A 22,500-nucleotide genomic window follows, 5' to 3' on the forward strand; every position below is an offset into this window, starting at 1 on the left:
GAACAGCCCGAACAGCTGCGCTGCTGGCTTAGACACCAGATCGAGGGCTGCTACGTTTCATGAGGGTAGTTAAGATGTACAGCGACTGGACTTGGCTTTTGGCATGATGACAATCTGAAAAACCAAAACAGGACCCAGAACCAAACAAAAACTAAAGCAGGAAGACTAGTATTATACTAAATGAGATCGAAAGGGTGAAGTGGGCAAGGAAATTAAAAATTAACCTGGCAGGCACACAAAACCATTTAAAGACACAAAGTCGACACGTTGGTTGACCCTTGATGCCAGAAAAGAAAAACAAAGCTAGCATAACTACATATGACTAGCCACAAGCCAGCATAACTATATATGGCTGACCATAAAAGAACAAGGCTACGATATCTACATATTACAAGCCACAAGCCAGCATAACTACATATGCATAGCTATGAAAGAAATAACACTGGGATAACTGCATATCACTAGCCACAAGCCAGCATACCTACATACGCATGGCTATGAAAGAAATCAAGCTAGGATAACTACATATAACCAATCACCAGCCAGCATGACTACATGTGCATATACCACTAGCAGAAGCCAGCATAACTACATGCGACCAGCACAAAATTATTCAATCATAACTACATACGACTAGAGAGAAATTTGCGAACATAGCAAGAGATATGAAACCCTGCTGGTGAAAATGAATGGCTCACAATAAAAGATCAAACATAGAGAACCTAAAACATTACTATGCAAATAACAGCCAATTTGTTAACAAATGAGGTTGAATTCCTCCTGAAATACATAGAAGGCCAATAAAAAGGCCAAAAATAAGAGCCAAAAATCATTTCGAAGAAAATTATCAAACATGACTAAAAGCCAGCGTGAAAAAGAATGGGCCATTTCAAGACCGACAGCTTTACTGTCCGGATGGATTTGAGTGAACTCTGTCCGCTAAATAGAAATCTTTATGGGGATTATTGAACTAAGGATGACGACAACAAAAAACATTGGGTAAATCAGCTAAAACAACACTAACATATTGGTTCAGAACCGTTGCGTTGTGCCAAAACGACATAGCATGCGGAAAGAAAATGCTACTGAAAAATCGCACTTAGGCAAACGCACCAGATCTTCGATCGCAGAGCCGACCGTCTCTGGTGGAAGTTTCAAAAGGTCGTTAGAACCTATTTCCAAGATAGCAATATCTGGAGCAAGGTCCCTGACCGCGTGAAGGTCATTCGCCCGTAGCGTCTGCACAGTTCGTCCTCCAATGCCATGTAAGCAAACCGAAGCAAACATTAGTTTTGGGGTCCAGGAAATGACAATATATCGAATAAATTCGTATGATTATTACTATTTTACTATTTTCTATAGTAATAATGATAATGATGACAATGATATTTTAATAAGTATTTTGTCCAAATGGTTCCATGAATTATAGAAACGAACACTTTTTATGCACCACGGATATAAGTTGAAGTTGAAGTTCCCAGGAGGCAAGCTTTTTGTTTTTCGCTGACTTGAGTTAGCCAAGATTCGAATGTTTTAGAGATTGTCCCAACGATCCAATCACAATAGGTATAACTTTAACTCCTTTACAGTGCCAAGTTCGTTCCCATTCATATTTTAGGTCTTGATAACTACTACTTTTCTCTGTTTCTGCTTCCAGGATTCTCGTATAAAAAGGACATGTTACCTCAATAATCATATTATTATTATTATTATTATTATTATTATTATTATTATTTAGAAATAAAGATTTTATAGTTCTCAAAAAGTCCTCTAAATTTAGAACAATCAGGACATCATGAAACTCTATTATTTCCGAACACTATGCGCGAAAACTTCGATTTTTTACTCTATGATTAGATCCGTACAGAGAAAGTTTTTCATTAATGCTCACGGAAAAATGTATGTGTTTCAATTGCACTGATTTGGTCATTAAAATCCTTGTTCAGAAATCAGAAATCTACGTTAACAGCACACACTAAGGCAACTCCTTAGCATCTGGCTAGAAATATTCTTCTTACTCTTTCCTCCGCCCGCGCATTAGCCAGTTGGTGAGGGCCAGTGTCTTGTCTTACTATTCGCTGAGAAACGTTTACCTTTGTTTGAATACTTTTGATTTTGTATGATTTTTCGAGCTTTTTGGTGTTCTGTTTTAGTTTTTGTTGTTGTTTTCTTTGAAACTATCAAATCCACTGTCATCCATTTTTGTTTTGATTTGTTTGCGCTGAGTCGTTCCCGTAGACCCTATGGAGGACAACTGGAATTAATTGTACTGCTCTTATCTATTAAGTAAGTAGAATCGAGTAAAACCGTAATCAGCAAATGCTGAGAACGAAACCGCAACATAAGCTAAAATGAAATTCATTGAATTATTCTTGTTTAATTCGAATTCACAATATGACAAAGCATTGGGCCTGGATACTCCACAAAGAATTGTCCACTGTCGATCCATTTTTCCTTTGATTTGATCGCTCTGAATCGATTGCGCGGGCTCCATGGAGGTCATTTGGGTTTAATTGTCCTGCTCTTATCTAAGTAGAATTGAGTAAAGCTGTGATTAGCGAATGCTAATAACGAAACTGCAATAAAAGCTAAAATTGAATGCATGGAATTGTTCTTGTTTAATTCGAATTCTGTACTGTTGCTGAGTGTACTTTAAAAAGTAGTGTTAACATGAGTTAAAACTTCGCTACTTAGTTTTGGACTAGTTTTAATATACATTAGGTTTCTTATTTTCATTTCCAGAGATCTTGATAGCAATGAAATACTCAACTCCCAGAAAATGTGTTCTTAGGACTCACAAGGCTAACTGCGCCGTAATTGTGTGGGCCCAAATAAACTCGGCTTTCACAATATGACATAGCTATTTGCCTGGTCACTGCATAAAGAACAGTGTGACTTACTTACAAAGCGATTTACACAGCTGATTTAAACTAAGTTTCAATAGTAATAAATGGGTCTAAAATTAAAGATGCGTTTAGAACTTAGTCTTGTAATATTATTACTAACTGTTATTCCAGTATGTCATTTTATCCTTTTTGTAACACCTATTTATGCCCTTTCTCCCTCTACAAATGAGGAATACCTTAAATGTTGGGCTGCATTACCTGATCTTGTTTGCTGTAACGCTGTCACTCGACCCTTACCGTATATAACTCCTGGTTGATAAGTTAAAGTGAAGGAATTCTTGCTCTAACAAAATAGTGTTTCAGAGAGTTGTCCTTCCGATAAGCAACCATTTGGGGATTTTGTAATATTTGCGAGCATGGCGATGATCTCGTTGTCATCAAAGTTGGCCATTGAGTTCTCATAAGAACTGCTTTGTTATAGCAAGACCGGTTTCGGAAACTTATGTGACTTCCTTCATCAGTTGCTTTTACTAGTGCTCGAGTTGTTGCGAGCGGGAGTTTGACCAAAAGTGACTTCAGTGCTCTTTATATCAGTTTGAAATTACGCGCAACCAAAAATCAACCAATGGGAAGTCGGAGATTTCGAGTCCGTTCTTTTGAGAGTCGGTTATTTGCAAGACAATAGGTGCCAACAGAACACGTGTAATTATCATATTGTGTTGTTAGTCAGTTTTCGCTTGCAAAATAATGCGTGCCGACCGGTCACGGATTTCGAATAAAGACTTCGCTTAGGTTTGAGAACTTATCCCCGGTTGACTTTTCTTGTTAACATGTCAAGTAAGGTTTATCTGGAGGTAAATATCCAGAAACCAGGCGAGCGGAGTAAAGTTCATAAGTGGAGTGAAATGGCTCAGAGCAAAGGCCCAGGGAGAAAAACAAAAATTCTATTTGTTAGACAAATAATCTCTTTATGCCTAGTAAGGAATACCTTTGAATGTTGCTGCTGCATTACCTGAGCTCTTTTACTGAGCATTCAGAAAAAAGGTAGTAACCACCAAGTGGAGTGAAATGGCTTAGGACAAAGGCCCACAGCCCGTTTAATCAATAAAGTTATTCATTTAATTACAAAAATAATTGGTTCAAGAAAAAATGTAATGAGCCCAGTAAAGGCGAGGGCACAAAACTCGCCATGCAGAATGATGGATATCATACTGCCACCCCACCCGAGGGAAATGCAGCCCCCAAAAATTTGGACAAAAACAAAAGCATCTTTACTTGCCAAAAATCCGAAAGATATAAGAGGTCACATAAGTTGGAATAGAGGAAGGTTGGAGGCTGGAACTAGCGAGCATGGACACTATTGAACCCAATTCTGAGGCTGCCGATGCTGGGAAATCTTGTAGGCAAGGGGTCCACGTGAGCTGGAGCTAGTTGTCTGAAGGTCTGCACCTGCAAGCGAGACAGAGCATCAGCTAGGTTGTTATGAACTCCCCGGATGTGCTTAGCCTTGCAAAGAATATTGTGATGTAAACATATTGAAACAAGCTTCCAAACAAAGGCCATCAAATATTTATCCTGGCATGTTTGTCTGTTGATCAAGTGAACCAAGGATTCATTATCAGTAAAAAAAGCAATATGCACTGATTACCCATGGCTTCGCCCCAAAGGTACAGACTTTAGACAATAGGATAAAACTCTAGAGTCGCAATATTCTGGTCCAGTGGGGCCCAAATATAGCACCAAAACCATGTGCACCAGAGGCATCGGTAAGTAGATTTAATTTGGAGGAATCGAGACATAAGTCTTCCAAGAATAAAGACCTTCCATTGAAATCCAGGAAAAAGGACAGCAATGTTTTGAGATCCTCTTTTACCTCGCGATTAAGTCTAATGTAATGATCCGGCAAACGCACACCCACCGTCAAGTCAATTAGACGTATTAAAAGGGCTCGACCTGGCCTTATCACTGAACAAGCAAAATTTAAGAGGCCGTTGAGGGACTGCACCTGCACTCTCTTGGGGAGTCAGGATGGCTTAGTGGTTAGCAACCGTGCTTTCCACCTCTGCGAGCCGGGTTCAACTCTCGACCCCGATATCGTACGTGGGCTGAGTTTCAGTCGATCTCAACCTGACTCCGAGGGCTTTTCTCCGGGTACTCCGGTTTTCCTCCCTCAGAAAAATCGACTCGCAGCCTATTCTATCTGGCTGTGGTGCTGTGCTCCGAGGTCATACATTGGTCGTATTCAGGGGCCGTGCGCCTAGCCGACAGCACAGCTCTTTCGGTGCCTTAGCAATTCAGTCTCCGACTGTGAGTAAGGGTGTTTAGCAGGTCAGGTATTATTAAGGTGACCTTTTTGCGGTGGATAAAATCTGAGATGTGGGAAAGACACTTTGCTATCGTATCACGAGGTAAACGAGCCTCCAAAATAAGGGAGGCCAACTCAATACCCGCAAAATACATGGTAGTGGAAGGGCCACACGTCTTCTCTGGTGCTATGGGAATACCCAGGTAAGAGCAAAGTGACATTAACAAATCCAACTGTTGTTGACAGAGTTGCTCAGTAATAGGAACTAGGAGGTAATCATCAAGCCGGATGTGTAAAATGTAATCAAGTTTTAGCTTATGACGAGCAATCGATTCCACAGCAGTGCTAATCATTTCAAAAGTTAAGCAGGAAGAGGAACAACCCATTGGCATGCATCGGTCATAGTAATACAGCCGCCTCCACTGCATCCCAAGGAGACCGTAATCATCAGGATGAATGGGGATAATCCGGAATGCATTTTTAACATCTGTCTTGCCCAAAAAACAACCTGGACTAGCATTTTTAATCAGTTGGATTGTCTCATCAATTGTAGCATATTTAACACTGGTATGATCTGAGGAAATGCCGTCGTTAACAAAGAAACCGTTAGGAAAAGACAAATGATGGATTAAGCGAAATTCACCCAGAACCTTTTTTGGGACTAGGCCGAGAGGTGAATCCAGAGGGCAGTCAGAGGAGGGGACTGGGAAGGACCTGCCAATCTATGGGCTTCCAGCTCTTTTTGGAGCTTAGCATCAACAGTTTCAGGGTTATCCAGAGGTGACATTAAATTCGTAGCTGTTCGAGATTTACGCTCCCCTTGAAAGTGAACCGGAAAACCCTGAGTAAAACCAAATGACAAAAATTCAACAGTGGAAGGGTTGTACCTATCTAAAAGAAAACCTAATCTCTTAACTTTTATTGGAGTGGGGAGGCTGGGAGGGTGAGGACTTGGCAGGTCGGAGCTGAGAACTGGTAATTCTTGATGAGCCACGAAAAGTGCATTTTGAAATTGGATGTGACCCCTCGCAGTTTCGATCCTTATGGAATTTAAAACAATGTCCTTTCGGGACAAAATCTGCCTTCCTTTTGGTGGATGAGCTGGGTTTTGGAGTGGTCATCGCAGGGAAACTTGCGACTTAACCCACAACTCACCATAGATTCGATCCCAGGCAAGAGCAGCACGAAAATTCTCGTCGTAAAATGTCCAGTTGTTGCCCCTCCCAGCCAAGTGCTGGATTATCTCCCCATATTTCATGAGAGCGGGTGCCTTATAAAGGAGTTTTTTTGTGTAAGCCCCCACAAAAACACGAAAACTGCTTAGCGTTGTTTCAAATGTCATTAATTTTTTTGTTTTTAGACAATGGTTCAAAGCAAATAGAGGGAGTTAAACTACTCTCTGAATTATTAACGGTTATTTATAATAATAATAATAATAATAATAATAATAATAATAATAATAATAATAACATTTATTTATACCGCGCAAATTCAACTATGCAGTTTTCAAATGCTCCTTACAATATAAGAGCAATATATGACCAGTATATAAAATATAACACTATATAGTCAAAATTACACGAATGAATAAATATCTAGTCTACAAATTACAATACTATATCAGAAAAAGCTTTTTTAAAAAGATGAGTCTTCAAATTACGTTTAAAAACTCTAAAATTGGAAGTGCATCAAAGATCGAACGGAACATTATTCCACAGTATTGGTGCGGCAGCCACAAAGGCTCGATCGCCAAGAGTAGGGAGAGTCCTGAAATCTACAACAACAACAACAACAACAACAACAACACCTTTATTCGCTTTGTACTTAATTACATACATATGCATAAATAGAAAAAAGATAATATTTTTGTACTTAAAAGTCTGGAGCTGAAAGAATCCTAAGATTTTCTAGCCAGTTCTCCAGATTTTCAAAGTTGTGAAGAATTGAGATAGAATCTTCGAAGAAGCAATTTTAAAGGTATAATGCAATAAGAGAGAAACAGTATATGCTTAAGTTATGTTTAACTATGTTGTTCTGACAGTAAATGAGGTTTGAGTTGTTTTGAGAATTGGTATACATTTAGTTCTTTAACGTTTGAGGGAATTTTGCCCCTTACAATACATGCAGCATATCCGATTCTTTGTTTTCCCGTGTTAGTTCGCACTTTTTTTTACGTAAAGGTTTTGTTTCGATGCATACCTGGTATTGTAGTTGTGAACATTACTAGCATATTGAAAATAATTTGACAACAGCTTTGGGAGGAGGCCAATCTGGATTTGAAAGCAGATATTTGTTATTTGATCTGAGGCTGTAGGAAGAATTAGGTTTAAAATTTACGAGAGATGATAAATAATTAGGATCGGTACCATGGATTGCTTTGTGAGTCATTATAATAATCGTATAATCTATTCTAAACGTTACAGGTAGCCAGTGTAATTTGTATAATATAGGTGTGATATGGCAATACCGTGGTGCTAGATATAGGACTCTTGCAGCTGTGTTTTGAACACGCTGCAGTTTAGTGAGAGCGCAGTAGGGTAGTCCGTATAAAAGTGAATTACAATAGTCCAATCTGCTTGTGATGAAAGCGTGGATTAATTTATCGGCAGATTCTATACTTAGATATTTTCTGACGCGTCTAATGTTGTGAAGATGAAAAAAAGCACTCCTACACGTTTTGGTTATGTTGAAGTTCAGGTTGAAATGGCTGTCAAACCAGGCCCCTAAGTTTCTAAGGGGCTCCGTACTCGGAGAGACGATGGATTCGCCAATACTTAGAGTAGCGCGTTTAGTTTTCTGCAGCTGCGCCTTCGTCCCAATGAGCATAAACGCTGTTTTGGAATCATTGATCATGAGTTTATCATTGATCATCCAGTTACCGATGTCACAGAGGCACGCTTTCATTGCTACAATGGCGGCGTCTTGATTGAAATCATCATTTGGATTGAAAGCCAGATAGTTACCAGTATCATCGGCATAACTGTGCGCTGTTGGCAGGTGCTGGCTAATCACATCAAATAGCTCACTGGTGTAAAGGGAGAACAGCATTGGGCCAAGACAGGAGCCCTGTGGCACACCAAACTTCAAATCAAAACTGTCCGACTTTGCACTGCCGATTACAATACGCTGGGATCTATTCGACAGATAGGATTTGAACCACGTTACTGCTTGATCTTTAATTACAAATTTGTATTTCAGGCGCCGCAGTAATATGTCATGGTCTACTGTGTCGAAAGCAGCGCTTAAATCTAGGAACACTAGTAATGTGACTTGTTGTTTGTTCATGTTGACGACTATGTCGTTGCGCATGCGCAGTAAGGCAGTTTCCGTACTGTAATTTTTTCGGTAGGCTGATTGAAATTCCGGAAGCATTTGATTGGACGACACGTGATCGGAGATTTGTAGTGCAGCTAGCTTGTGCAAATGCCTTTTCAGTGATTTTTGAAAGGAATGCAAGATTGCTGACGGGCCGGATTGCTGGCCAACGGGGGAAGTGACTGGAACCTCTTGTAAAGTTGATAATGCTGCTGGAGACGGATTGCTGGAAGCCTCAGCAGGAGATAAACGACAAGAAACTTCTTCTGCAACCTGGGTCATCAAGGTCTCCATACACTGCGGTGATAACATGGATTGCACCGGCTCTTCTAGCACAGACTCATTTGGGTGGGTAGAGACATCAGGGTCAGGCACTAATGCGATAGACTGAACTTGTGTTGACCGTTCTGTCCTTGCAAGAACAGCCCGAACAGCCGCGCCGCTGGCTTAGACACTAGATCGAGGGCTGCTACGTTTCATGAGGGTAGTTAAGATGTACAGCGACTGGACTTGGCTTTTGGCATGATGACAATCTGCAAAACCAAAACAGCACCCAGAACCAAACGAAAAACAAAGCAGGAAGACTAGTATTATACTAAATGAGATCGAAAGGGTGAAGTGGGCAAGGAGATTTAAAATTAACCTGGCAGGAACACTAAACCGTGTCAAGACACAAAGTCGACGCGTTGGTTGACACTTGATGCCAGAAAAGAAAAACAAAGCTAGCATAACTACATATGACTAGCCACAAGCCAGCATAACTATATATGGCTGACCATAGAAAAACAAGGCTTGGATATCTACATATCACAAGCCACAAGCCAGCATAACTACATATGCATAGCTATGAAAGAAATAACACTAGGATAACTACATATCACTAGCCACAAGCCAGCATACCTACATATGCATGGCTATGAAAGAAATCAAGCTAGGATAACTACATATAACCAATCACCAGCCAGCATAACTACATGTGCATATACCACTAGCAGAAGCCAGCATAACTACATGCGACCAGCACAAAATTATTCAATCATAACTACATATGACTAGAGAGAAATTTGCGAACACAGCAAGAGATATGGAAACACTGCTGGTGAAAATGAATGGTTCACAATAAAAGATCAAACATAGAGAACCTAAAACATTACTATGCAAATAACAGCCAATTTGTTAACAAATGAGGTTGAATTCCTCCTGAAATACATAGAAGGCCAATAAAAAGGCCAAAAATAAGAACCAAAAATCATTTCAAAGAAAATTATCAAACATGACTAAAAGCCAGCGTGTAAACAATGGGTCAATTCTCGTGAAGACCGACAGCTTTACTGTCCGGATGGATTTGAGTCAACTTTGTCCGCTAAATAGAAATCTTTATGGGATTATTGAACTCAGGATGGCGACAACAAAAAGCATTGGGTAAATCAGCTAAAACAATACTAACATATTGGTTCAGAACTGTTGCGACATAGCATGCGGAAAGAAAATGCTACTGATAAACGCACTTAGGCAGACGCACCAGATCTTCGATCGCAGAGCCGACCGTCTCCGGTGGAAGTTTCAAAAGGTCGTTAGAACCTATTTCCAAGATAGCAATAACTGGAGCAAGGTCGCTGACCGTGTGAAGGTCATTCGCCCGTAGCGTCTGCACAGTTCGTCTGCCAATGCCATGTAGCAAACCAAAGCAAACATTAGTTTTGGGGTCCAGGAAATGACAATATATCGAATAAATTCGTATGATTATTACTATTATTACTATTTTTTATAGTAATAATGATAATGATGACAATGATATTTTAATAAGTATTTTGTCCAAATGGTTCCATGAATTATAGAAACGAACACGTTTTATACACCATGGATATAAGTTGAAGTTGAAGTTCCAAGGAGGCAAGCTTTTTGTAGCGTTCCGAAATGAATTTTTTCGCTGACTTGAGTTAGCCAAGATTCGAATGTTTTAGAGATTGTCCCCAGCGATCCAATCACAATAGGTATAACTTTAAATTCTTTACAGTTCCAAATTCGTTCCAATTCATATTTTAGGTTTTGGTAACGGCTAATTTTCTCTGTTTCTGCTTCCAGGATTCTCGTATCAAAAGGACATGTTACCTCAATCATCATCATCATATTATTATTATTATTATTATTATTTAGAAATAAAGATTTTATAGTTCTCAAAAAGTCCTCTAAATTTAGAACATCATGAAATTCTATTATTTCCGAACACTATGCGCGAAAACAGAGAAATTTTTCATTAATGCTCGTGGAAAAATGTATGTGTTTCAATTGCACTGATTTGTTCATTAAAATCCTTGTTCAGAAATCAGAAGTCTACGTTAACAGCACAAACTAAGGCAACTCCTTAGCATCTGGTTAGAAATATTCTTCTTACTTTTTCCTCCGCCCGCGCGTTAGCCAGTTGGTGAGGGCCAGTCTCTTGCCTTATTATTTGCTGAGAAATGTTTACCTTTGTTTAAATACTTTTGATTTTGTGTGATTTTTCCACCTTTTTGGTGTTCTGTTTTAGTTTTTGTTATTGTTTTCTTTGAAACTATCAAATCCACTGTCATCCATTTTTGTTTTGATTTGTTCGTGCTGAGTCGTTGCCGTAGACCCTATGGAGGACAATAATAATAATATTATTATTATTATTATTATTATTATTTAGAAATAAAGATTTTGTAGTTCTCGAAAAGTCCTCCAAATTTAGAACAATCAGGACATTATAAAACTTTATTATTTCCGAACACTATACGCAAAAACTTCGATTTTTTACTTTATGATTCGTAAAGAGAAGGTTTTTCATAAACGCTCACGGAAAAATGTATGTGTTTCAATTGAACAGATTTGGTCATGAAAATCCATCTTCAGAAATTAGAAGTCTACGTTAACAGCAGAAACCAGGGCCAGTACTCCTTAGTATCTGGCTAGAAATATTCTTCTTACTTTTTCCTCCGGCCGCGTTACCTCAATCATCATCATATTATTATTATTATTATTATTGTTATTAGTATTATTATTATTATTATTATTTTTATTTACAAGTAAAGATTTTATAGTTCTCAAAAAGTCCTCTAAATTTAGAACATTCAGGACATCATGAAATTCTATTATTTCCGAACACTATGCGCGAAAACAGAGAAATTTTTCATTAATGCTCGCGGAAAAATGTATGTGTTTCAATTGCACTGATTTGGTCATTAAAATCCTTGTTCAGAAATCAAAAGTGTACGTTAACAGCACAAACTAAGGCAACTCCATAGCATCTGCTTAGAAATATTCTTCTTACTTTTTCCTCCGGCCGGGCGTTATCCAGTTGGTGAGGGCCAGTCTCTTGCCTTATTATTCCCTGAGAAAGGTTTACCTTTGTTTAAATACTTTTGATTTTGTATGATTTTTCCAGCTTTTTGGTGTTCTGTTTTAGTTTTTGTTATTGTTTTCTTTAAAACTATCAAATCCACTGTCATCCATTTTTGTTTTGATTTGTTCGCGCTGAGTCGTTCCCATAGACCCTATGGAGGATAATTGGAATTAATTGTATTGCTCTTATCTATTCAGTAAGTAGAATCAAGTAAGGCCGTGATCAGCAAATGCTGAGAACGAAACTGCAATATAAGCTAAAACGAAATTCATTGAATTGTTCTTGTTAATTCGAATTTACAATATGACACAGCTTTGCGCGTGCATACTCCACAAAGAATTGTCCTCTGCCATCCATTTTTCCTTTGATTTGATCGCTCTGAGTCGATTGCACGGGAACATGGAGGTCATTTGGGTTTAATTGTACTGCTCTTATCTAAGTAGAATCGAGTAAAGCTGTGATCAGTTTCTGACTAGTTTTCATATACATTACGTTTCATGTTTTTTTTATTCTAGAGGGCTTTATAACAATGAAATAACTCACCTCCCAGAAAATGTTTTCTCAGGACTTAGGACGCTACAATCCCTGTAAGTTTGTTGACCCGAACACACTTTCAAACTATGACAGAGCTGACCATAGCTATGTGCCTGGTTACTTTACAGAGTGCAGTGTGACTAATATACAAAGCGACTCATACAGCTGATTTAAACAAAGAGTCAATAGTAATAAATAACCCTTTCTCGGTCTAAAATTAAGGTGTATTTGGACCTTAGCCTTCTAAGTTTAATACTAACTGTTATTCCAGTATGTCATGTTGGTTCTTTTTCTAACACCTATTTTTTTCATTTGAGCGAGGTCCCCTTATTAAAGAAAGGAGAACATAAAGAAATCAAGTTGATTTCTCAGTACCGACAAACATTAGTTTTGGCATCGAAGAAATGACAATATCTCGAATAAATGGGAATCATTATTATTATTACTATTATTACTATTTCTATAGCAATGGTAATAATAATCATAATGATAATAATGATATTTTAAAAAGTGTTTACTCCAAATGATTGCATAAATTATAGAAATGAACACTTTTTGTACACCACGGGTATAACAAATAATATTTTCTATAAATTTGTAATTTTTTATATTGTCTAATTAAGCTTGGTTAAGATATTTATTTTAGTGTAAAATATTGTAAGTTTAAATTATTTTTAATATTATTACTATTGTAAATATTATTATTATTATTATTATTATTATTATTATTTATAAAGAAAGATTTTATAGTTCTCGAAAATTCCTCCAAATTTAGAACAATCAGGACATCATGAAACTCTATTCTTTGCGAACACTTTACGGAAAAACTTCGATTTTTTACTTTATGATCCGTAAAGAGAAGGTTTTTCATAAACGCTCACGGAAAAATGTACCTGTTTCAATTGCACAGATTTGGTCATAAAAACCCTCGTTCAGAAATCAGAAGTCTACGTCAACAGCAAAAACCAGGGACAGTTCTCCTTAGTATCTAGCCAAAAATATTCTTCTTACTTTTTCCTCCTGCTGCGCGTTAGCCAGTTGGTGAGGGCCAGTCTCTTGCCTTTATATTCGCTGAGAAACCTTTACCTTTGTTTAAATACTTCTGATTTTGTATGATTTTTCCAGCTTTCTGGTGTTCTGTTTTAGTTTTTTTTTATTGTTTTCTTTGAAACTATCAAATGCACTGTCATCCATTTTTGTTTTGATTTGTTCGCGCTGAGTATTTCCCGTAGACCCTATGAAGCACAATTGGAATTAATTGTATTGCTCTTATCTATTAAGTAAGTAGAATCGAGTAAAACCGTGATCAGAAAATGCTGAAAACGAAACCGCAATATAAGGTAAAATGAAATTCATTGAATTATTCTTGTTTTCGAATTCACAATATGAGACAGCTTTGCGCATGGATACTCCACAAAGAATTGTCCACTGTCATCCATTTTTTCTTTGATTTGATCGCTCTGAGTCGATTGCGCGGGATCCATGGAGGTCATTTGGGTTTAATTGTACTGCTCTTATCTAAGTAGAATCGAGTAAAGCTACGATCAGCGAATCCTAACAACGAAACTGCAATAAAAGCTAAAATTGAGTTCATGGAAATGTTCTTGTTTAGTTTGAATGCTGTACTGTTGCTGAGTGTAGTTTAAAAAGTAGTGTTAACATGAGTTAAAACTTCGTTACTTAGTTTTGGACTAGTTTCCATAGACATTACGTTTCATGTTTTTTTTTTATTGTAGATGGATTTATAACAATGAAATAACTCACCTCCCAGAAAATGTTTTCTCAGGACTTAGTGCGCTACAAGAACTGTAAGTTTGTTGACCCAAATACACTTTCAAACTATGACATAGCTGACCATAGCTATGTGCCTGGTTACTTTACAGAGTACAGTGTGACTTGTATACAAAGCAACTCATACAGCTGATTTAGACAAAGAGTCAATACTAATAAATAACCCTTTCTGGGTCTAAAATTAAGGTGGATTTGGACCTTACCCTTCTACGAATAATACTAACTGTTATTCCTGTATGTCATGTTGGTTCTTTTTGTAACCCCTTTTTTTTCATTTAAGCGAGGTTCCCTTATTAAAGAAGGAGCACATAAAAAAATCAAGTTCATTTCTCAGTACCGACAATCATTAATTTTGGCGTCGAGGAAATGACAATATCTGGAATAAATGCGAATCATTATTATTATTACTATTATTACTATTTCTATAACAATAGTAATAATAATCATAATCATAATAATGATATTTTAATAAGTGTTTACTCCAAATGATTGCATGAATTATAGAAATGAACACGTTTTGTACACCACGGGTAAAACAAATAATATTTTCTATAAATTTGTAATTTTTTATAATGTCTAATTCAGCTCGGTTAACATATTTATTTTAGTATAAAATATTGTAAGTTTAAAATTATTATTATTTTTACTATTGTAATTATTATTATTATTCTTATTATTATTATTATTATTTAGAAATAAAGATTATATAGTTCTCGAAAAGTCCTCCAAATTTAGAACAATAAGGACATCATGAAACTCTTTTATTTGCGAACACTATACGCAAAAATCCCAATTTTTTACTTTATGATCCGTAAAGAGAAGGTTTTTCATTAACGCTCACGGAAAAATGTATGTGTTTGAATTGAACAGATTTGGTCATGAAAATCCTTGTTCAGTAATCAGAAGTCTACGTTAACAGCAGAAACCAGCGCCAGTACTGCTTAGTATCTAGCCAAAAATATTCTTCTTACTTTTTCCTCCTGCAGTGGGTTAGCCAGTTGGTGAAGGCCAGTCTCTTGCCTTATTATTCCCTGAGGAACGTTTACCTTTGTTTAAATACTTTTGATTTTGTATGATTTTTCCAGTATTCTGGTGTTCTGTTTTAGTTTTTTTTATTGTTTTCTTTGAAACTATCAAATCCTCTGTCATCCTTTTTTGTTTTGATTTGTTCGCGCTGAGTATTTCCCGTAGACCCTATGGAGGACAATTGGAATTAATTGTATTGATCTTATCTATTAAGTAAGTAGAATCGAGTAAAGCTGTGATCAGCAAATGCTGAGAACGAAACTGCGATATAAGCTAGGATGAAATTCATTGAATTGCTCTTGTTTAATTCGAATTCACAATATGAGACAGCTTTGCGCTTTGATACTCCACAAAGAATTGTCCACTGTCATCCATTTTTCCTTTGATTTGATCGCTCTGAGTCGATTGCGCAGGCTCCATGGAGGTCATTTGGGTTAATTATACTGCTTTTATCTAAGTAGAATCGAGTAAAGCTGTGATCAGCGAATGCTAAGAACGAAACTGTAATAAAAGCTAAAATTGAGTTCATGGAATTGCTCTTGTTTAGTTCGAATGCTGTCTGTTGCTGAGTGTACTTTAAAAAGTAGTGTTAACATGAGTTAAAACTTCGTTACTTAGTTTTGGACTAGTTTCCATAGACATTACGTTTCATGTTTTTTTCATTCTAGATCACTTGATAACAATGAAATAACTCACCTCCCAGAAAATGTTTTCTCAGGACTTAGTGCGCTACAAGAACTGTAAGTTTGTTGACCCAAATACACTTTCAAACTATGACATAGCTGACCATAGCTATGTGCCTGGTTAGTTTACAGAGTACAGTGTGACTTATATACAAAGCGACTCATACAGCTGACTTAGACAAAGAGTCAATAGTAATAAATAACCCTTTCTGGGTCTAAAATTAAGGTGGATTTGGACCTTGGCCTTCTAAGAATAATACTAACTGTTATTCCGGTATGTCATGTTGGTTTTTTTTGTAGCACCTATTTTTTCATTTGAGCGAGGTTCCCATATTAAAGAAAGGAGCACATAAAAAAATCAAGTTGATTGCTTCCGACAAATATTAGTTTTGGTGCCGAGGAAATGACAATATCTCGAATATATTAATACTATTTTTATAAATACAAGATAAACAATAGTTCATTAAAAAATAAGCTACAAGCTAAACAAAGAGTTTAGCACTCATGGAGTCACTCTGAGTGTTAAGGCTAGGCTTCAGTTCTTGGATGAATAGCATCTCGTAAGCAAGGCAGTTTTGACTGCCTCGTTTACGAGATGGTATTCATCCAAGAACTGAAGCCTAGCCTTAACACTCAGAGTGACTCCTAGAGTAATCTAGTTCAAATGCTGTCTGTTGCTGAGTGTACTTTAAAAAGTAGTGTTAACATGAGTTAAAACTTTGTTACTTAGTTTCGGACTAGTTTCCATAGACATTACGTTTCATGTTTTTTTATTCTAGATCACTTTATAACAATGAAATAACTCACCTCCCAGAAAATGTTTTCTCAGGACTTAGTGCGCTACAAGAACTGTAAGTTTGTTGACCCAAATACACTTTCAAACTATGACATAGCTGACCATAGCTATGTGCCTGGTTACTTTACAGAGTTCAGTGTGACTTATATACAAAGCAAGTCATACAGCTGAGTTAGACAAAGAGTCAATACTAATAAATAACCCTTTCTGGGTCTAAAATTAAGGTGGATTTGGACCTTACCCTTCTAAGTTTAATACTAACTGTTATTCCAGTATGTCATGTTGGTTTTTCTGTAACACCTATTTTTTTCATTTGAGCGAGGTCTCCTTTTAAAGAAAGGAGCACATAAAAAAATCAAGTTGATTTCTCAGTACCGACAAACATTAGTTTTGGCGTGGAGGAAATGACAAGATCTCGAATAAATGTGAATCATTATTATTATTATTACTATTATTACTATTTCTATAGCAATGGTAATAATAATCATAATCATAATAATGATATTTTAATAAGTGTTTACTCCAAGTGATTGCATGAATTATAGAAATGAACACTTTTTGTACACCACGGGTATGACAAATAATATTTTCTATAAATTTGTAATTTTTTATAATTTTTAATTAAGCTTGGTTAAGATTTTTATTTTACAGTAAAATATTGTAAGTTTAAAATTATTATTATTTTTATTACTATTGTAAATATTATTATTATTATTATTATTTAGAAATAAAGATTTTATAGTTCTCGAAAAGTCCTCCAAATTTAGAAGAATCGGGACATCATGAAACTCTATTTCCGAACACTATACGCAAAACTTCGATTTTTTACTTTATGATTCGTAAAGAGAAGGTTTTTCATTAACGCTCACGAAAAAATATATGTGTTTCAATTGAACAGATTTGGTCATGAAAATCCTTGTTCAGAAATCAAAAGTCTACGTTAACAGCAGAAATCAGGGCCAGACTTCTCCTTAGTATCTAGCCAAAAATATTCTTGTTACTTTTTCCTCCGGCCGTGTGTTAGCCAGTTGGTGAGGGCCAGTCTCTTGCCTTATTATTCGCTGAGAAACGTTTACCTTTGTTGAAATACTTTTGATTTTGCATGATTTTTCCAGCTTTTTGGTGTTCTGTTTTATTTTTTTTTTAATTGTTTTCTTTGAAACTATCAAATCCACTCTCATCCATTTTTGTTTTGATTTGTTCGCGCTGAGTATTTCCCGTAGACCCTATGGAGGGACAATTGGGATTAATTGTACTGCTCTTATCTATTAAATAAGTAGAATCGAGTAAAACCGTGATCAGAAAATGCTGAAAACGAAACTGCAATTTAAGTTAAAATGAAATTCATTGAATTGTTCTTGTTTAGTTCGAATTCACAATATGACACAGCTTTGCGCATGGATACTCCACAACGGAATTGTCCACTGTCATCCATTTTTCCTTTGATTTGATCGCTCTGAGTCGATTGCGCGGGCTCCATGGAGATCATTTGGGTTTAATTGCACTGCTTTTATCTAAGTAGAATCGAATAAAGCTGTGATCAACGAATGCTAAGAACGAAACTGCAATAAAAGCTAAAATTGAGTTCATGGAATTGTTCTTCTTTAGTTCGAATGCTGTACTGTTGCTGAGTGTACTTTAAAAAGTAGTGTTAACATGAGTTAAAACTTCGTTACTTAGTTTTGGACTAGTTTCCATAGACATTAGGTTTAATATTTTTTTCATTCTAGATCACTTGATAACAATGAAATAACTCACCTCCCAGAAAATGTTTTCTCAGGACTTAGTGCGCTACAACAACTGTAAGTTTGTTGAAGGGGTAGTTTCTGAAGAAACTGTGGTGCTGCGTCGTTGGGGAAGTAGTATACAAAAATTTGGTTCATCAACGGAGTTGATAATGTAAATTGACCACCGTACAGAGATTCTAAAAGCTGACGTTTCAAGCGTTAGCCCTTCGTCAGAGCGAATCGAGGGATTATGGGTTACGTGTAGTTATTATAGTAGAGTAGGAGCTACGCTATTGGTGGTAACATGGCAACGTGAAAAGTAGGAATATATTAGTTAAATGAAAAGCGTTCGTTAATACCGTGAGGATTAAGGGTGCCGATTTGAAAGATGAATTTTTGCTCCAGATTCTTGCGGCTTTCCGTCGTACCTAGATGTAGGGAAAGGCCGCAGATAGCCATGTGTTTTTTGGAGTGGTTAGGCAGATTAAAATGGCGAGCGACTGGCTTAGATGCATCCTTGTCATTCTTCTCAACATCGCGAAGGTGTTCGCGGAATCGGTCACCTAGTCGTCTACCTGTCTCACCAATGTATAATTACTGGGTTGCCAAACCCAGTCGGAATCTCGGTTTGATTTCGTGGGTTTTTTTGTTATTTTCCGTGTCGGGAAAATTCTTGCCTGTCACTCCCCTGCTAAGTGGTGTGCATAGAGTCTTCTCTGCGTATTTTGTTAGGTTTGAGGGGGCTGGGGTAATGCGTAGCTTGCTCTGCACAATTAACCTGTAATGGCTTCGAAAGTCATTGTAACGCGAATGGCGTTTTAGTATATCTTTAAAGAAATATACCCATATGGAGCTCAAGAATGGAACGTCAAGACAGGCGGTGAAACATAAAGATCTGGAACCTTAAAAGCGACGAGTAATGGACTTCGACAGCGTGAATCTTTCGCCCGTCGAGCCGAAATCAAAATGAGCTGTACTTCTAATATTTCGCCAAGGTGGTGTTACGTACAACACTGAAACCAAATGGAAATTTCTCTGGTAACTTACGGGTTCAACAAAGACAGAGAAGGAATCGAACACCACAAGTAGATCTGTGATCTCTGTTGTGTGTCTCACAGTGTTTACTGAAGTCGCATCTATTTAAAGTTTGCCTGTTTGTCCGGCAAGTAACATTCATTTTGTACTCAACTCTGCAAAGGTTAAAAAAAATTGTAAATGCGACAGTGAAAAATTATTTGAATGAAAGCTTGTTGTCTCTTTTGTGCTTTATTATGTACGGTCAAGGTTCTTTCGAAAAGGGTTTGATGTGAACTGTCAGAAATTTATTTAATTGCATATGCTTTGTGATTGTTTCGCTTGCACACACGCAACTGAAATAGGAAGGGTTTCTTGCCTCTTATAGCAAATATGTTGCTTGTTTCAATAAATGTTTCGCTGGAAAATGTTTCTGTGAAATTTCCAGCTTTTGTAAATTTATCATGTTGTGTAATTTTCGAGCTTTGCAAATTTGCATACATGTGTTGAAATGTGATACGGGGAGAATTTTTGTGGTAACGCATAAGTCACGAAAATAAACAGGTCTGTTGGAAGCGTGCTTGAGTTTCAACAAAATGACCCCCAAAATCGGCAAAAGATTGTGACGCTGATGAATAATAAAGTAGCTGCTATTACCAAAACGATGGAATTACCTGGTCATAAATAACCTTGTCTTGGAGAGTAAATTTTTGATTTTCCAGAAACAATGGTCAACCTCTGAGAATTGGGCGATTGTGATCTTTGTGTTGAATTCGCACATTTCTTGTCAAAATTTATAACAATTGAAAGAAAAAGAAAACTAAAAAAAACAAAAACCCGGCTCATCCTCGGTGTAAAAACCTGTGAAACTCACAGATGACGTAACACAAAGGAAAACAAAAGAGCAAAAAAACATCAAACAATAACCTAACCCCACCACGAGCTAACAAAACAAAGAAAAAGTTTCACAGGTTTTTACACCGAGGTAAACCCAAAAACCCGGTATCTTGGCATCATTTGACACAGATGCTTCACTGTTTCGCGGTAACTTGATCACTGCGCCCGCTGAATTCGATGTGCGATTTACTCGGTGCAGCCAAAAGTACAATAACAACCAAAAAAACTAAAATCTCCCAAAATGTTTTTCGCTGATGGTAACTTTTTATATTCGTGGTTCAAAATTAATGTTGTTTTCATGTCGTAAATTTTGTTACCGATGGCAAAATATTTTATTCTCGATCGACCGTCCTGAAACTGCCTTCTGCTCTTCTTAAAATCTGTGTATCCATATTTATTTACTTTTACATCAATATTTGTTTTGCATAAAGCAAGCTAACAAAATCTGTATCTTGCTTGGTTTGCATTTGATAGCATTAAAATAGAATTTTCGGTCCTATGCTTCTGTTACTAAGTGGCATATTTCTTAGGTCGCCCATACAGATACTAACCCCGCCGGAGAGGGATTAACTTCAGATTTCAACTTGTCAGATGCTGTCAGTGGACGCTTACACTTGTGGTGGAAAGAAGTTGCATGATCAACACGTCAGGCCAGAAGCCAATGTTTCTCGATTCTTTTTATTTTCTTCAATCTCTCTGGGTTCAGTACTTTGCTAGTAACCACATGTCTTCTCAAGGGGCTATTTATCTAAGACTTCTACCATGGCGCTACAATGATAGACAATACCAAAACAATATCGTGTACTGTTAGACCTAAATATTACGCAAAGACAACTGTCAACATGTCATACCAGAAGTCAATGTTTTTCACTTCCCATTTATTTTCTTCAATCTTTCTGAGTTCAGTACTTTGCTAGTAACCACATGTCTTCTCAGGCTATTTACCCAAGACTTCTACCATGGCACTACAATGATAGACAAAACCAAAACAATATCGTGCACTGTTAGAGCTACATATTTACGCTAGGACAACTTGAATCTCCTGGAAGACAACACACAGCTCAGTTGACATTATGGAATAAATCGCTGTGTTACTTCACTACCACACGTAAGCAATGCGTGTCAATTTTTTTTTTAAAGAGGTCAGGAATTTCTTCTTTCTGGCAAATGATTAATTAATAGGCCGGTAGCCAGGTTTTTAACCTCAGCCTCAGAAAAGGATCTGTTTCGTCGTACGAACGTGTAAGGACCTGTGAGCCAAACGGCCTCTTCTGGTATGACTTCTGGGTGACCCCTTAAAAGGTCTTAATGACCCCCCAACTTGAAAAAAATTGCCTGGAACGCTACACGTACCACAGGCAACCCAGTATACCCTCACAGAGGGTCTAGTTTCATTTATTGCATAACGTACAGGTTATGCAATAAATGACATTTGCGGAGGTACATGTGAAACGATCGGTGATCTTAACAGATCGCTTAGGTCCCGATATCTTGCTAGTGTTAACAATGAAAAGACAAGTTTTGCATCGTGAGCGCGCGCATTTGAAAGTGCCGGGTTGCTCGTTGGTTTTGAGCGCGCTTCTAACTAAAAAGTTGCCTACGTTTTTGTCGCGTTTGAATGAAATAAGTGGAGGTTGCGAAAAGATTCTACCAGTCTCGGGATCATTTTGGAGTAATTTAAAATTACTAAGAATGATGCTTTTGACTGCGTGATTATGAGGATGGAAAGTGAGGGTGAATGGAATTCTGTCATTCTTATCTTTTTGTGACGTTTGTAGTGATGACTGTCGATCAAATTGTTGGGCGCGATGATGGCCCGCTTTGACCACAGAGACAGGATAGCCACGTTTTTCGAAGAACTGGCACATCTCCTCTGATTTGCTGGAAAAATCGGAGTCATCACTACATAGACGTCGAAGTCTAAGAAATTGAGAATAAGGAATGGAGTTCTTGACATGTGATGGATGTGACGATGAATACAACAAATAACTGTGTGAATCAGTAGGTTTGTAGTGCACACTAGTACATAGCACGTTGCCTCTAATAGAAAATTTGATATCTAGGAAAGCCAATGAAGTTTCCGAAATTTCCCAGGTATATTTAAGAGCCGGATGAAAAGAGTTGACGGAGGTTATAAATTGATCGAGTTCTTCTCTGCTGGATGAAATAGCGCCAATGCAGTCGTCGATGTAGCGGCCGTAG

General features: G+C 37.3%; 1 protein-coding gene across 1 annotated transcript in view; it reads left to right on the forward strand.

The window, feature by feature from the left end:
• Positions 1 to 22,500, forward strand: part of LOC137987751 (uncharacterized) — an 81,355-nt gene that overhangs the window by 26,819 nt on the left and 32,036 nt on the right. Inside the window, exons 8-9 of the mRNA XM_068833825.1 lie at positions 14,101 to 14,172; positions 15,850 to 15,921. Of these exons, the coding sequence (XP_068689926.1) occupies positions 14,101 to 14,172; positions 15,850 to 15,921 (144 nt within the window). The remainder of the gene's footprint in view (positions 1 to 14,100; positions 14,173 to 15,849; positions 15,922 to 22,500) is intronic.

This window comes from Montipora foliosa, unplaced genomic scaffold, assembly GCF_036669935.1.
Source record: "Montipora foliosa isolate CH-2021 unplaced genomic scaffold, ASM3666993v2 scaffold_388, whole genome shotgun sequence".
In the NCBI taxonomy this organism is placed as follows: Eukaryota; Metazoa; Cnidaria; class Anthozoa; order Scleractinia; family Acroporidae; genus Montipora; species Montipora foliosa.